This window comes from Haliotis asinina, chromosome 11 (assembly GCF_037392515.1).
Source record: "Haliotis asinina isolate JCU_RB_2024 chromosome 11, JCU_Hal_asi_v2, whole genome shotgun sequence".
In the NCBI taxonomy this organism is placed as follows: domain Eukaryota; kingdom Metazoa; phylum Mollusca; class Gastropoda; order Lepetellida; family Haliotidae; genus Haliotis; species Haliotis asinina.
The window spans coordinates 32960674-32976439 of NC_090290.1; the positions used below are offsets into that span (position 1 = coordinate 32960674).

At 37.6% G+C, this 15766-nt stretch overlaps 1 protein-coding gene across 1 annotated transcript in view; it reads right to left on the reverse strand.

The window, feature by feature from the left end:
• Positions 1 to 5766: 5766 nt before the first annotated feature.
• LOC137256597 (dynein heavy chain domain-containing protein 1-like) overlaps positions 5767 to 15766 on the reverse strand; it is a 159752-nt gene continuing 149752 nt past the window's right edge. The window contains exon 96 of the mRNA XM_067794472.1: positions 5767 to 6984. Coding sequence (XP_067650573.1) covers positions 6634 to 6984 — 351 coding nt within the window. The 3' untranslated portion in view covers positions 5767 to 6633. The remainder of the gene's footprint in view (positions 6985 to 15766) is intronic.

Consider the following 15766-nt stretch of genomic DNA (forward strand, 5'->3'; position numbering starts at 1 on the left):
AACTCGTTTGGTGAATATTATTACACAAAGGATTTGTGTTCTGTGTTTTTGTGGAAAGTTAATGAGGATGATTACTATAACTTTTCAACAAGAACAATGATTGGTCATTTGTACACATGACCAGCTGGAGGGATTAAGAAATAATTTTGGATCCCACACTTTTTAGAGTGCTAACTTTGATGTCTCAACATGAAGAAATATGCTGACCTTGTACCCAGTTTAAGATAAATCATGAATATGACACTTTTATTTTTGTACATTGAATGTGAATATTTGAGCCAGTGCCTTTTCCAGGCTGGGCAGCCACACTTGTCTATCATAGGTGAAAAGCAACACTGAATACCTCAGTACACCTGCATTGAGACTTGTCGTAACTAGTGTTAAAGGCCAAATCAGGAATCCATTTGTTTACCCTTCTTTCCATATCACCTTGTATCCTTATAATAATGTTAGACAATTATGATGGAGTTCTGAAATCCAGTATTCTGCTCGTTGTTGCACCCTCCCTTAACTTTCACATCCAGGTCAAGTACGGATAGATACATAAGTACCGGTTATACCAAGATGAAATGGAACTAGGTATGTGTAATAACTACACAATTTGGTGTTTCTAAAAGGTTACTTTTGGCCTCCCATAGATGTTACTTTGGCGGAAAGGAGTTTGACAAAAGTAATAAAACAGAAAGAGCAACCTGTCATGTGGATTGTCGAAAGTTTTGAATTTCACTCTCTGGAAGTTTTTGTTCATACCAGCAGTCAGATGCTTATAATCAAGGATGTAGTGCAAGTTACTTTTGTTTGCCAAGTTGGTCTGGAGAATATTAGCATGACTTTTAAGTAATGTAGAATAATGGTGTTGGTGAATTTAGATTAAGTTCAACTGCTTTCACAAATTTGCTTAATAGGTTTAAAGTTCATATAAGGTTTTGTTACTATTTGTGAAGATTGGAATTAGCTCCAGGAAATACCAGCTGGCTATTTGTTTGTTCTGGGCAAGGGTAAACAGATGGTCCAGTCAAGATTTGCGCCTGCGTTGTTACATCATGCTATCATACATTGTGCCATCAGTGTGCTGTAGGGGTGTAACGGAACAATGATACATTTATCATATGGTGACAGTAGCTGATACAATAATATCAACAAGCTTTGTTCAATGTTCAAACAATGTTCTAATGCTATCCATTGTTTTATTGAAATCATACTCCAGCTTTATCTCATACTGTGAGAAATATAAAATTTTTGGTCAAAGGTACTTGAACTTTTTAATTGTGAGTGATGTATCAGGCTCCCAGCCAACATCGTTACATCCCTTGTTTTCAGCTCCTCCATCCTTCCATCATTTGTTTGTGTTACGTTTTGTCACTGTTTTGTTTTGTCCCACATTGTCCTGTGCAGTAGTTCTCGACACTGTTTTGTAAACTTGCTTTTATAGCTTTCATATTTGCATGTTGTGCAAATTCATAGCATATGCATTTATTTTGTGTTTGGTGAACATACCACATTTGACGTTTGAACATCTAACATTTGAGTATTGTGTTTTTACTGGTCGGTTGTGCTTCTTGGAAGTCAAAGTATTTTTGGCTATATTTCATGGTTGATGATCAGCTTATATATATATGTATATGTATATGTATATATACACACCAGATACAAACCGTCAGCAAAATTACTTGACAATATCCACACAAATAGAAGATATATATAATATATTTTGGAAGTTACTTATCATATTGAGGGTTTATCTGTCATTTTCCTCATATCTATGTTTATCATGATACCACATCTTGAATACTTGTATTATTTATTTCATTTTGTTATGTTTTCATGCCTGCTTAAACAGGGTTCTGTTGTATGGAATGTTGTATTGAATCCTTTACAAAGTGGTGCAGCCAAAGTCAGGCACCTGAAACCTTCCAAGGAGGGGTGGATTTCAAGTATTGATAAGACACTCAACAAGCTGATAGAATATTGACAACAGTCATGAAAATGTGGACCCATTAGAACACTAACATGACAGACATGTTGGAACAAATCCCAATCAAGTCTTTAAACAATGCAATATTATACTCTGTTTTTGAATGATGTTCTGGAAACTACTGTGGGTGAATTATAGTTGTGACTTGTCATTTTCTTTACTTGAGTGGTATTGGTTATGTTATTTATATACAGATTGTATATAATCCTCATCAGTCAAACATCAGTGCTATTAGTCTACCACAGAAATCATTTTTCTATACACACCTTGCACTTGGGCAATTAATAGTAAATGTGTAAGTCATTGTTTCTCTGGCTGCACCACAGGAAGGAAATGCATCACTCCTAGTGTCTAGTCTTTCCATGTCAGTTGTTTGTGCTCTGATGGCACCTGGTTGTGATAAACACAAGGCAAAGAGAGGAAAACTGCATCCTGGGTACCAGGTGTTAAAATCCAAATAATAAAAGTGCTGTCAAATTTTGACTTGATTTTTTTCTGTTTACTTGAATTTGATGCTTTGTAGCATAAACAGACAAGTATCTTTTTGAAATAGCTTTCCTCAACAGCAGATAATAGTTCAGATAATATCAATATCTCCATCCATGTTTTGATAATCATTTTCCAGAGAGTCAGTTTCCTTGCCTTTGTGTGAAAAATGTTATGGTCTCATTTATGTGGAATTATGTAAGTTATCTCCTTGCCTTCAGAATCAGTACATTATTTTGGGATAAGTTAATACTATGCCAGTGTAGTAATGTGCCCAGTTAGTACATCCGGAACCCATTTGGTCTTCACAATCCTGCCCTCAACATCAAATGATTTCAAAGTATCAAAATCAAAGTATTTTCCTTGTCCAGAGCTTAGAAGTGAAAGTATGAACACTCTATTAAGCTAGCAGGTATTGATAATTTGAAAGCAAGGAGTTAACAAGAACAATGTTACCTTTACTTTATATTTTATGTATTAGAATGTGAACTGAAATTAACCATAGTCATTTCAGGATTTATGTTCATAGCTGTGATTTCAGGAGACACATGATGGTTACTACGGTAGATTGTTCAATGCCAAGCTATGGCTTTGTTGAATTTGATACGTGACATGTGTTCATTAATACTTTCATGTACTCCACTGATGTGGAACCTTTAAGTCTGATTGCAGAGCCAGTCTGATGTAAAGTTCAACAAAAGTATTCACAGCACACTTCACAATATGGCTTATTTTTTTGTTCTTTTCTTTTCTTTGTCACAGTTCTCAACCAAATCACGGAGAAACGGTTAGAATCACAACTAGAGATGGGCATAATTGTGATTTGAACATGAATGTGATTTTGTTTGTCACACACTTTGGAAAACATGATGCAATATGATTACAAGGTTGTGATCATGGCAGTGTGTCATGGACATAAATTGGTAAAAATGATCAGTTGAAATTAATACATGCTGTAACTGAAATCTGAATTAACATATTTGCAAAGAGGAAAGTTACTGCTATTTTTCTTTTAAATAGTAAATCTTCATATTGAAGTAGGTCTTCTCTACTTAGTGAAAAGGGGCTGATCTACACTTTGTCCAGCAAATTTCCCAAAGCAGTAATCTTAGGTATCAATCAGTAGGGGCAGCTTATAGGGGGAAAAACGCCTGGCTCACTGTCCGCAACTCTGCAATTTGTAACAAAAATGTTCAGGTTAATAGACTTGTCTCATTTGGAGTTCAGTTGCATCCCAGAAATGGTTATTAATTATTAGGCCTCATGTGACCTCATCATTACACTGATCTTTATTTTTAATGCTATCTCTACTGGCCCAAAACTCATTATCTGGTACATTATTTCTGTTCTAACTCAACCCTAGAAACATTCTGTGACGCTGAAGCAATAATTGCTTGTACTTTGTAGATATAGCCAGCAAAATATGATTGTGATGTTTAGTCTCGTCTTTGTATGGAAAACGTTTGTAATGTCCAGACATTTGCCTTGTTTGAGGTGGGTTTTCACTAGGTTTGTCTGATTTCTAGTCAGTGGTATTTGATGAGTCAATTGCTCTTTGTGTCTGCAGGGTTTCTTTGTTCCAACTTGAATGTGCACTTGTTCTTGAACCAGTGTATTCAATCCTTATATTATTATGATATGTTGAAATTTACTTTAACTCAGATGGGTATACTGTCTATATTTATATCATTTTTTATAGAGAATTTTATTATCAAAGCATATTCTTCTTCCTCTCTTCTTTTTTTTTTCCTTTTTTTTTTTGATGCAGACATTTTCTGTTACCAAATGTGATCTATTTTTTAATTGTCAGTTCTGATACGTATATTGATGTATGTTTTGATTATGATGTGGATATATATTGATGATGACATAACAGCTTTTGCACTGGCTGAAACTTTCGGATCTCTAAGCACTGATATATATATATATATACTGGAGCTACATTGCTTTGTCCTGGATGTGGACAGTGCAGACTATGAGTACAATATGGCTGATGTGTAATGTTGCTATCAGAAAAAGACTGGTTTATGTACTGATTGGGAGATAATGTTACAGGGGTTTGGGAAAAGACAAACCCAGCATGTACCATTTCAGAGGTAGGATTTTTTCATGGCCCATAAATATGAAGATTTTTGTCTTGCAGCACTTTATATGCATGCATTCATTAATCTTTAAATACTATTTCATTACGTATTTGGAGGAAAATGATGTGAAATTTGAGAAAAAGACCTATGAAGAAATTTTGCTATATCCAAAGCTGCATTTTGCAGTTATGTGCTCCTGACAAGGAAAGATATCTTGAAGTTTGTATTTGTATTATGACAGATACTCCCTGTGATCATCTCGTCACCACCACTGTGTGTGCTAAAAGTGATTGTTGCATCTGTACATCAAAAATTGGTTGTGACTGTAAGAGTGTCCGTAATTTATGTGTACTCATTTGATGAATGTGAAAATCTTCAAAGAATAAATGTGTTCATGGATATATGCGTTAATATATTTATTTCATCTACTGGTGGGTGGTGGTATATTTGTCTCGTAAGTCACTGGCTGTCACAATTTGAACATCATTTGTTGTTTAACGCCTCACTTATCAATATTCCAGCTATGTGGAGGTGGTCTGTAAATATATGAGAGAACCAGACAATCCAGTGATCAACATCATGAGTAAGCATCAATCTTTGCAATTGGGACATGAAGTATCAACCAAGTCAGTGAGTCTAGAGCCATGTCCTTTAGTCACCTTTTACAACAGTCATTGGTTTCTGAAGACCAGTTCTAACCCAGATCTTGACAAGTTGTTGGTATTGTACACAATGAGTTCTCGTGGGGCATATGGTCATTGGCCATAGTGAGTGCAGCTGCTTTCTAAAACATACACTCGTGACAATTTTGAATACACCAACATATAGGGAGCAAATTTTTTTTTTTTCTGACCTTTGAAAATCAGGGCCTTGCAGCAGTGAACAATGCATTTAAAAAAAAGATGTGATGAAAATTTGTGCACCTGAACTGTGGTCAAGGTTAATTTATGAAAGGGTTGCTCCACTTGCTGATGAAAAGACCTGGGCCCTTATTGTCAAAACATTTGTAGCCCTAAGAATTCTTAACTTTAATTATATGAGTGTGGTAAGAATGGGATTACAAAGTTGCAAGGGCTACAAATGTTTCTAGAATAGCTGGCTTGGGATTTTTCAGAGGTCGCTGTAAGTATGGTTTGGTGATGGTCACTTCTACCTAAGCCATGTCCATATTGATGTAGTGCTCAAAACACACTTCCATTGTCCATAACACAACACTTTGCATATTATGTAATAATTCATTTAATATTCGTATGCTGGTATTCACACTGATGTACAATGGAAAAACAAATTCTTCACAAGAAGAATAAAAAAAGAACAAGCAGTGCAAATTTCAATTGTAAAATAACTTCATTTCACATTATCACAGATATGCAATCATACTCAATATGCACATGACCAAGTCAGTAAAGTGTGTGTTCACATTAAAACAGTAGAAAATACACTGAAACGAATTAGGTTTACATATGGATCTGGTTTTGTATAATTGCTATGAAAAATGCATGTGATGATAATGCTTCAAATTTATGTTTTGAAACATTCCTTTTATACCAGTAAAAATACACAGAACCAAATACCTCTTGATCATGAATATTTGGGTGGATATTTTATAAGTCAAGGCTTGGCTCATAATGCCACCAAAATATTTATGAATCTTTGTCTAGCATATACGGCTGCTTATGGTCACAGTACAAATACTTATATTTGGTGACATTGAAGTGTTTGGCATGTTTTGGACATTTGTCTGTCCCTTTCTTTCTTATAAGCCACACATCCATATGATACAATCTATACAGTTTCATCAGAGTTTGGATGGACTGAATTACATAATACAAGTTGGTAACATTTAGTTATTTATATATACCGAGGGAACACGACTTATTGCAGTGTTCATTCATATATTTTCAGATTTTTACCCTCCATACAAAACGTCGACAAGAATAAAGGAACACTACTGCTTTCATGTGATCCTTCATTTGTATCCCTCTGTTTTGTATATCTATCAACAAATGACATGTATCAAAATAATAAAGCACATCACAGTGTTCTGACAGTTGTACGGCAATGTCAGTCGTGGATATACCTTGAAAATTATGTCTGCTTTATGTGAGACAACATGTACACACGTTTCTGAATCCATAATCCTTGTTCTTCAAGTGTTGGTAGGCTGACATGATGCACCACATTGGTGTCACCATGTAGTTCTGGGTTCGATGACAGGAACAATGGACATGCAAACATGGTGCTTTTTGAATCTGTTGGGGCATTTGTTTCCATTGGTTTAAACCAAACTGGGGGCAATTGCTGAGTCTCCTGACCACCAGGAATAGGCTCTGTCAGGACTGCTCGGGTACTGTCCCAGGATGCATTGCACAACTTGAGGCAGGTGATGAATACCCCTGCTGATGGAGGTGCAGATGGACACAACCCACTTGGCATTACCTGCAACAAACATTTTAGATAATAATAATCATACACATTATACCCAGCCTCATTACAGCTTCATCCTACTTGGTATTCTTTCATGACTGGGTGAACACTGGCATTTATTTAACCAAGTCACTTCTGAACAAGGTAACCCAACACACTCTGCAACTAGTCCTTCACTTCACCTGATTTTCTGTTTGTGCCATATGATAAATATGTCATGGCCACAGCTATCTCAACTATCTCATTGGCATGTTTATAAGGTGACATACATGCATACAATGCAGAGAGCAAAGACTGAGAATTTCCACATAGGCTTAAATATGGCATCTGTTAAGCTGTTACCTGATGAAATGATTGATTTATCATCAACAGTATTCTTTCCGTGTGTTTAGTTTGAATCATCAGTAGTCTCCAATACTGGAACATCTTGATTCAAATAAATTTATCAATTCCTTCTATGTTCAGGAAAGAGGGTGATGAAAATTATCAAATTGACCAAGCCCTTCCGGTAGAATATGTGCCGCACTAAGAAATAACTTCATTTGCAAACATAATACTTCATCTTTGCAAACCTGTTGAGGATAATAAACTTTATCAATAGCATATACATAACTGGGTTGCCAGCAGGAAGAAAGGAATGTATTTTACTAATTTTCACCAGGAAGCAAGTATCCACTGCCCAGATTTCACTAGCTCCATCATATGCTTCTACCTCTATCCCAGATCAAAGCTAAAACAATTTCACACATGAGAACATATGTGATGGCATTTCCATCAGAGAAGTATGTATGCTACTTTGCATTACAACATTGTAATAATCTTGCTGTATCTAGTGTGGGTAGGGGTAATGTACACAAAATATATTTCCTCTAGATTTGAAAGAAACCCAATATCACCAAGCAAAATAAATTCACTTTTAATATGTTTATACTGAAGTCAACCCAAAGGTACTGAGTAGTGTCACAGCTGTCATGATGCTATTTGAACATTTCAAACGTGTAAGAAACATTTCGACCAGTTATTTTATATGTCTGCCATTACTTGTTTTCAAATGGTTAGATAGTTAAGTGAAAGAATCAATTCTTGGAAAAAAATTCCTCTCCAGTACCCTTTATTTTCATGTTTACAGTTTCATATTAATATTCACATGTTGACTAAGCACAGATGATGTGTCTTTTCCAATGGGATCACATTTAAGTATCCGTAAGTAAAGTCACCAAATATTATAACTACCCATAATGAGGTGTCTGTCATCATTTTGCTGCTTTCTGTTCATTGCCACAGCTGTGTCTATTTACTTTGACTAATACTGAGTTGTATCAGTTCTCACAAAGACTGGTTTCTTGCCCAGTGACGTGTGACCAACAACAGATTGTTCTCATGAAACTTTGACTGAAGGAGCTTCAGAGTCCTACAGATAACATGTTTAGTATTGGCATCTTAGAAAGCTTTGTTCTCTTCAAATGTGAGTGAGTTAGTATGACTTAAGCTGCTTTCAGCAATATTACAGCTATATAATGCTGGGGACACCAGATATAGGCTTTACACATTGTACCCTTGTGGGGAATCAAATCCAGGTCTTCAGTGTGACCAATGCATGCTTTAGCCATCAAGTCTACTCAACCCATCTCACCCCACTTCAAAAGAAAACTGTCAAAACCAGAGACTACAGACAATTGTTATTACAAGCAACATTTATTTGAAAAGCATCTTCTAATGTTTCTAATCCATCAAAGATAAACAGCTATTGCAGATAAAAACAAGAATCTCAACAATTTCTGTTGTAATTTCTGATTAGGGCTCTTGTTTTCAGGCAACTTCATCTTCGAACCATAAAACAAAACGTGATGCCATAGTTACAAAGAAAAGTGAGACCCTGTGCCAGAATACTGGGAAAGAATAGGGAGAAGAAAAAGAGGATGTGTGGATGGATTTCATTATATCTGTACCATTAGTAACATGAGGTTGTTCATCATAGTGATGATTTTGATCTTAGAAAAGATGGAAATCAATTGCTATGCATTGTTCACAAAGTTCTTTTTTAAAGATGGGAACAAAAGCCTTTAAATGTCAAAGGTAAGTAAGAGATGTGCAGGCAAGCTTCAGTGTACGCTGATAGCCCAGTGTTCCCCCAACTCTCTCTATGGCTTGATGGTGGTGGCTGTTCATGATCTTTGTGATTCATCACACAGCCTCCACAATTGCTGCCAGCATCATTTCTATCTAAGTCATTCCCTGAGAATGCACAACAAACCATAAACTTCTTGCTTCACAGACAACTGTGGCTTATTATTTTGAAAAGGAATCTCTTTGTGTTGAATCAGACAAATGCATATGGTTCATGTACCCAAATCAGAGACAGAACATTAATGGACATAGTTCTTCATATGGCCAGTTGGTGAGTTTGTTATGTAAGAGGGACTTTCAGAATCCTTGCTGGGTGAATACTGTCCTGTATATCTTGATTTATGAAAGGTACTTTGTGAAAAGCTAAAATCTCTTAAAGGAAATATAATAAACATAATATCCTCTGTTCATAAACAAAGGGGCAAAGAACGTTATATTCTAGTAGCTCAATTTATCACACAATGGGTAGTGTTCGGCAGGATAAAGCCTACGGATATTTTCGGTATCCGTTGGGGTCATATACAGATACCGATGCAAATTAGAGAGGTCATATGCAAATTTTAGGGACTACTTCCACACTGTAAACAAATATGGCGTCACGTCCATCTATCGGTGACCGTGTCCAGATTGACATCCATGATTATGGTACTGTGAGTGCCTTGATGAGAGAAAATTGTTAACTCGTAATGATACATGGGACTGATTACGACTTCACAGCACCGAAACGCTGGCGTCTTGCAATCATTGACTCGGACAGCAGCCAGGAAAATCTCGAATGAACTGTTTGACACTTTGTCAGTTGACAAGTGCGCTTGCAAAATGCCTCGTGAACAGTAGAATTATTGTTGAAAAGCATAACTGAAATTTTTCCAAATTCCACACGTTTTTTGTCATTTTTCAAACTAAGTTAATATTTGTTGACAATAATACGCTCTTTAACATAAAAGCTGAGTTGGAACTACATGACGAAACACAGTCAAATGAGTGATCAGTAGAAAACTGAGTCACCGAGCTTGTGACGTCACGTATTACTACGCACATATTTGTGACGTCATAGATATGCGGGCACATCTCAGGAAGTTTAGTTTCATGGTCTGTGGCAAATGATATCACATTTTTTCAAGTTTTAAAGTAAGCATGACATTGTATGATGAATAAGTTATCACACTAGTGTGTTTTGGGATGGTTAATATCCTGCATTAGGAATAAACACTATGTATTCAGCTCACCAAGGCTTGCTAAATATAATGTTTATTCCCAACACAGGATATTAACCATCCCAAAACACACTCACATGATAACCTATATGTCTTTTTAATCAATGAAAATATTTGCTGCAATACTATTGAGATTGATTTGACTATCATACAATGGATAGTGTTGTTAGGCAACGGATATTTCTGGCATCCATTGGGACCATATACAGATATTGATGCAAATTAGAATGGTCATATGCAAATTTTAAGGAGTACTTTCAGTGTTAAAAAACATGGCATCAAACCCATCTCTTGGCGATCATGTCCCGATTGATATGATCCATGAAAATTCAAGCCTGGCAATGATACCTGACAGAAATTCACAGGCTTACAAAGATACCTACATCATTTCCCCAAACAACTTTCAGTGTTAACGAGCAAAACATGTCACATGAACATTAAAAGTGTATTTGTTCAAAAGGTTATTTCAAGGTTTCTGAAAAGTGGTTTTACACAGGTTTGTTTGTATTTTTCAAAAGTAACCCAAGACTTTTGGACAACTGGACAATAGATGCTTTAACATAAAAACTTACTGGGAACTAGATGACCTAACACAGTCAGTTTAGTGATCAGTCACACTGAGCAAGTGATGTAACGTATTACTAAGCACATATTTGTGACGTCATGCACATTCCACGATTTTTAGTTTCATGATCTGTGGCAACTGAAATAATTTTTTTTTGAAATGATAATTTAAGAAAGGCTTGCAGAATACAATGTTTATTCCAAATATTCCTATATATATCCTGAGGGGATACATTACTGATCACCTGAGATAACTCTCCTCATGAATTTCATACCCCATCAAGCAATTTCGGTATGACTAGGAAACCTATCAGTCACCTGGGTTGACCATATCCTCACAACTAGGAGACCAATCTGTCACCTGGGTTGACCATATCTTCACAACTAGGAGACTTGTCAGTCACCTGGGTTGCCCATATCTTCACAACTAGGAGACTTGTCAGTCACCTGGGTTGACCATATCCTCACAACTAGGAGACTTGTCAGTCACCTGGGTTGACCATATCCTCACAACTAGGAGACTTGTCAGTCACCTGGGTTGACCATATCTTCACAACTAGGAGACTTGTCAGTCACCTGGGTTGACCATATCCTCACAACTAGGAGACTTGTCAGTCACCTGGGTTGACCATATCCTCACAACTAGGAGACCAATCTGTCACCTGGGTTGCCCATATCCTCACAACTAGGAGACTTGCCCATATCCTCACAACTAGGAGACTTGTCAGTCACCTGGGTTGCCCATATCCTCACAACTAGGAGACTTGTCAGTCACCTGGGTTGCCCATATCAGTCACCTGGGTTGCCCATATCCTCACAACTAGGAGACTTGTCAGTCACCTGGAATGACCATATCTTCACAACTAGGAGACTTGTCAGTCACCTGGGTTGACCATATCCTCACAACTAGGAGACTTGTCAGTCACCTGGGTTGACCATATCCTCACAACTGGGAGACCTGTCCATCACCTGCATTGCCCATATCCTCACAACTAGAAGACCTGTCCGTCACCTGGGTTGACCATATCTTCACAACTAGGAGACCTGTCCGTCACCTGGGTTGACCATATCCTCACAACTAGGAGACTTGTCAGTCACCTGGGTTGACCATATCTTCACAACTAGGAGACTTGTCAGTCACCTGGGTTGACCATATCTTCACAACTAGGAGACTTGTCAGTCACCTGGGTTGACCATATCCTCACAACTAGGAGACTTGTCAGTCACCTGGGTTGACCAGATCCTCACAACTAGGAGACTTGTCAGTCACCTGAGTTGACCATATCTTCACAACTAGGAGACTTGTCAGTCACCTGGGTTGACCATATCCTCACAACTAGGAGACTTGTCAGTCACCTGGGTTGACCATATCCTCACAACTAGGAGACTTGTCAGTCACCTGGGTTGACCATATCCTCACAACTAGGAGACCTGTCCGTCACCTGGGTTGACCATATCCTCACAACTAGGAGACCGATCAGTTGACCATATCCTCAGCATGAACACTTGTTTAGCTAGAGAGTCTGTGAGCTATGTGTATGTGATCAGCACAAGTGTTTCAAGTTGCTTGCATGTATCCTCCCTCATTCCTGGAGGGCATGGTCACACATTCCTGGAGGGCATGGTCACACATTCCTGGAGGGCATGGTCACACATTCCTGGAGGGCATGGTCACACATTCCTGGAGGGCATGGTCACACATTCCTGGAGGGCATGGTCACACATTCCTGGAGGGCATGGTCACGTGCTCAAGCTGGAGGTTTGGGGGCAATAACACCAGAGACCATATAATAGATTATTATATGGTCTCTGATAACACCTACAACTTATGTGAAACCTTAAATGCTGAATGCTTAACTTATCAGAAAGAAAGTCTGTCAGTGCATCTCTCTGCAATACTTACAATGTTAGAATACTTTCAGTAAACACAATGTTCAGATGAACATGTTTTCAACATACATGAAGCATAATTGATTTCAGCTGTTATGTGTTTGCAGGTCTGCATGCAACAAAATACTATAAGTTAAAATTATTACATTTCTTTATATGAATATGCATTTATGAATATTCTATCGGAAGAAATGCTGCTAAAAAATTAAAACAGTTATTGTCAAATGAATTCTTACAGTATGCATACTAAGAACAAATATTCTGAATTTGTAACAAATTGTCACAAACACAACACAGATAAACTACAGTAGTCTATACAACACACAGCTGGGTTACAATCTATAGTCGCAGCTTTATTCCAGAAGTGGATGGGTTGCACTTGTTCATACACTGCTTCTGCAGAAATAGTTTAGCAAGCTTTGATTCCTCTTGTAAGATTTCCATCAAATATTCACGCATTATGACACAAATAGGAAAAATGGTCCTCCTACATGTGGGACACCCATGTGTTTTGTGAGACAAGCGGACACCTCAACAACTGCACTACCTAACAACCAGGAAGTGTGTAGGGAATACAGACCACTGCTGTTTTGCTTGATGGTTTTATTGCCAATAAGCAGCTGTTCAACAGTCACGACATGTACCAGAGTGATACTGATAGCATATAAAAGTAGATAAGACAAAATGATTCCATCCATAAAAGCCTTGATACACATCTCACTGGACTATCATACTCCCTCCCTCCAGTGATGTACAGATACTTAACCGCTGAAAAATACTGTCTGGTCACATATTCCTTTTAGACACTGATTGGCTGTCACATATTACATTTTGACACACAATGGCTGTCACATATTCCATTTTCACAAAAATGCAGTGTCAAATCTGTTTTGACCGTATAATCTACTTTGATCCCCTGGAACACCCCAAACCAGGCAGTACAGATCTTCCATACAGGTCAATATTCAGATTTTAAAAGAAGATTCAGTAATTGTGTATAATGTTAATGATCCAAATAATTTGTGTATTCTATGTATCACTTTAATTTAAAAGTCTTATTCTCTTCTCTTATTCTCGTATATATCTTTCTATCCCTGTACAATTGGTTATTTCACTTTTGCATGTGAGTACTTTAAACAGGAGAGGATTTCACCAAGTTGGAATACCCAATCCATTCTATATAATGTTTAAATCAAACCAGCCAGATGACAGCTGAGAATCCTAGGTGGTCACCAGTCCATGTACTATCAACAAACCTGCAACAAAGGACCTAACTTAGCTGCACCACAAGCTGTTTGTTGGACGCAAATCCCAATCCACAGTTTATGTTCTGTTAGCACATCCATTGATATTCTATGGTGGTATACCGACTCCAGCCTACTCTCTTTGGCTCAAAAAGGTATTTCCAATTCACAGTAGTCACGCTCAGGTACTAACACGGCCATTTGTATGATATACTCGTAGGCCCACTCCCTGCAAGTGCCAGCCATACCAAGTCAGCCATTGTGACCAACCCATACCTTTTCCAGTTGCTGTCAATATTCAGAACCAGTTATTCTGCATGAAAAGGTTTTCTATACAAGAAACCCCTAAATCAGCAGTCCTTTGTCTTTCTCAAGAGAGGTGGTGGGGTAGCATAGTGGTTAAAGCATTCGCTTGTCCTGCTGAAGACCGGATTTGATTCCCCATGTGGATACAATATATGAGGCACATTTCTGGTGTCTCCTGCTGTGATATTGCTGGAATATTGCTAAATCTGCATAAAACCATTCTCACTCACTAACTCACTTTCTTGAAGACTGGCATTAATTTGACTCTCACTATGTGTTTTCTGCAGAAGTTTTCATAAAGGAACTTTCAAATATATATTGACAACACCTACCAAAGGGGAACCTACGTGATAAATGTCGTCCAGAAATGACATTTTTTCCATGAAGAAGTTTTGGCAAACTGACTACATAATGTCTCCACCTTTGCCTCACAGGAGGTTAATGAGGTGTGTTAATTTGAGTAATATTCCTCTAGTTTCAGGAGGTGCACGTCTACATTACTGAAGACTGTCAGTCAGGTGGAGTGTTTAAAGTTGTCAATAAAACATCTCCCTGACAGCTGGCAATGTTGGAGGTATAAAATATGTCAGATGCTGTTTACATAATCATCCCTCCTTTTCAGTATGGATGGGGAGGTGGAGACTGACTGCCCCACAGACACTGGCACCAGGTGCAATACAACTTTACCCCTTTCTCGTTGCAGTACTGGTGAAACAGAAGTAGCACTGTATGCTCTACCAAGTACTTGATGTGGATTCTTCATTACAACATGTCTACAAGGCAATAAACTCAATTGTTAAATTTGTAGTGACTGACGCAATGTTTACTGCCTCTGACTCTTCTTCATCAAGGCTTTCATGACTGTCAGCTTTATAGAAAATGGAGAGATATTAGTATTCAGAGAAGCATATATGAAGTTAATGTTCTGTTTAAATCTGATAATGATAATACACTTGCCGGATGGTATGATCCATATCCTGTTTCATATCCCATGTAGTTATGGAACCGAACAGACACACTGACAGTAAAGCAGAGCTCTATATCCAGGAGGGAAATCAAAATCAAAAGATACACAAAGAAAAAAGTGGTCTTGTAATGCTTCAGTGAAGTTAGCTTTTCAAACAGAGTAGATATGGTCCCTGGTGCCTATTTTCAATCTGGATCTCGATGTAATTAGCACCTTGTGTGAAACTGTAATGTAATTAAGAGTGATCATAAACTCTAACGATGTTCTACACGTAAAATTTGGGCAAAAGAAAGTGGTGTTTGAACAGCTGGAATAGTGATTGTTTGGAACTCATGAATTCTCAGAGTTCTCAGACATACTGCAATCAGTGAGTGAGTGAGTTTAGTTTTATGCCACTTTTAGCAATAATCCAAAATATCACAGTGGGACACCAGAAAAGGGCTTCACATGTTGTACCCATGTGGGGAATTGTGAGCAAT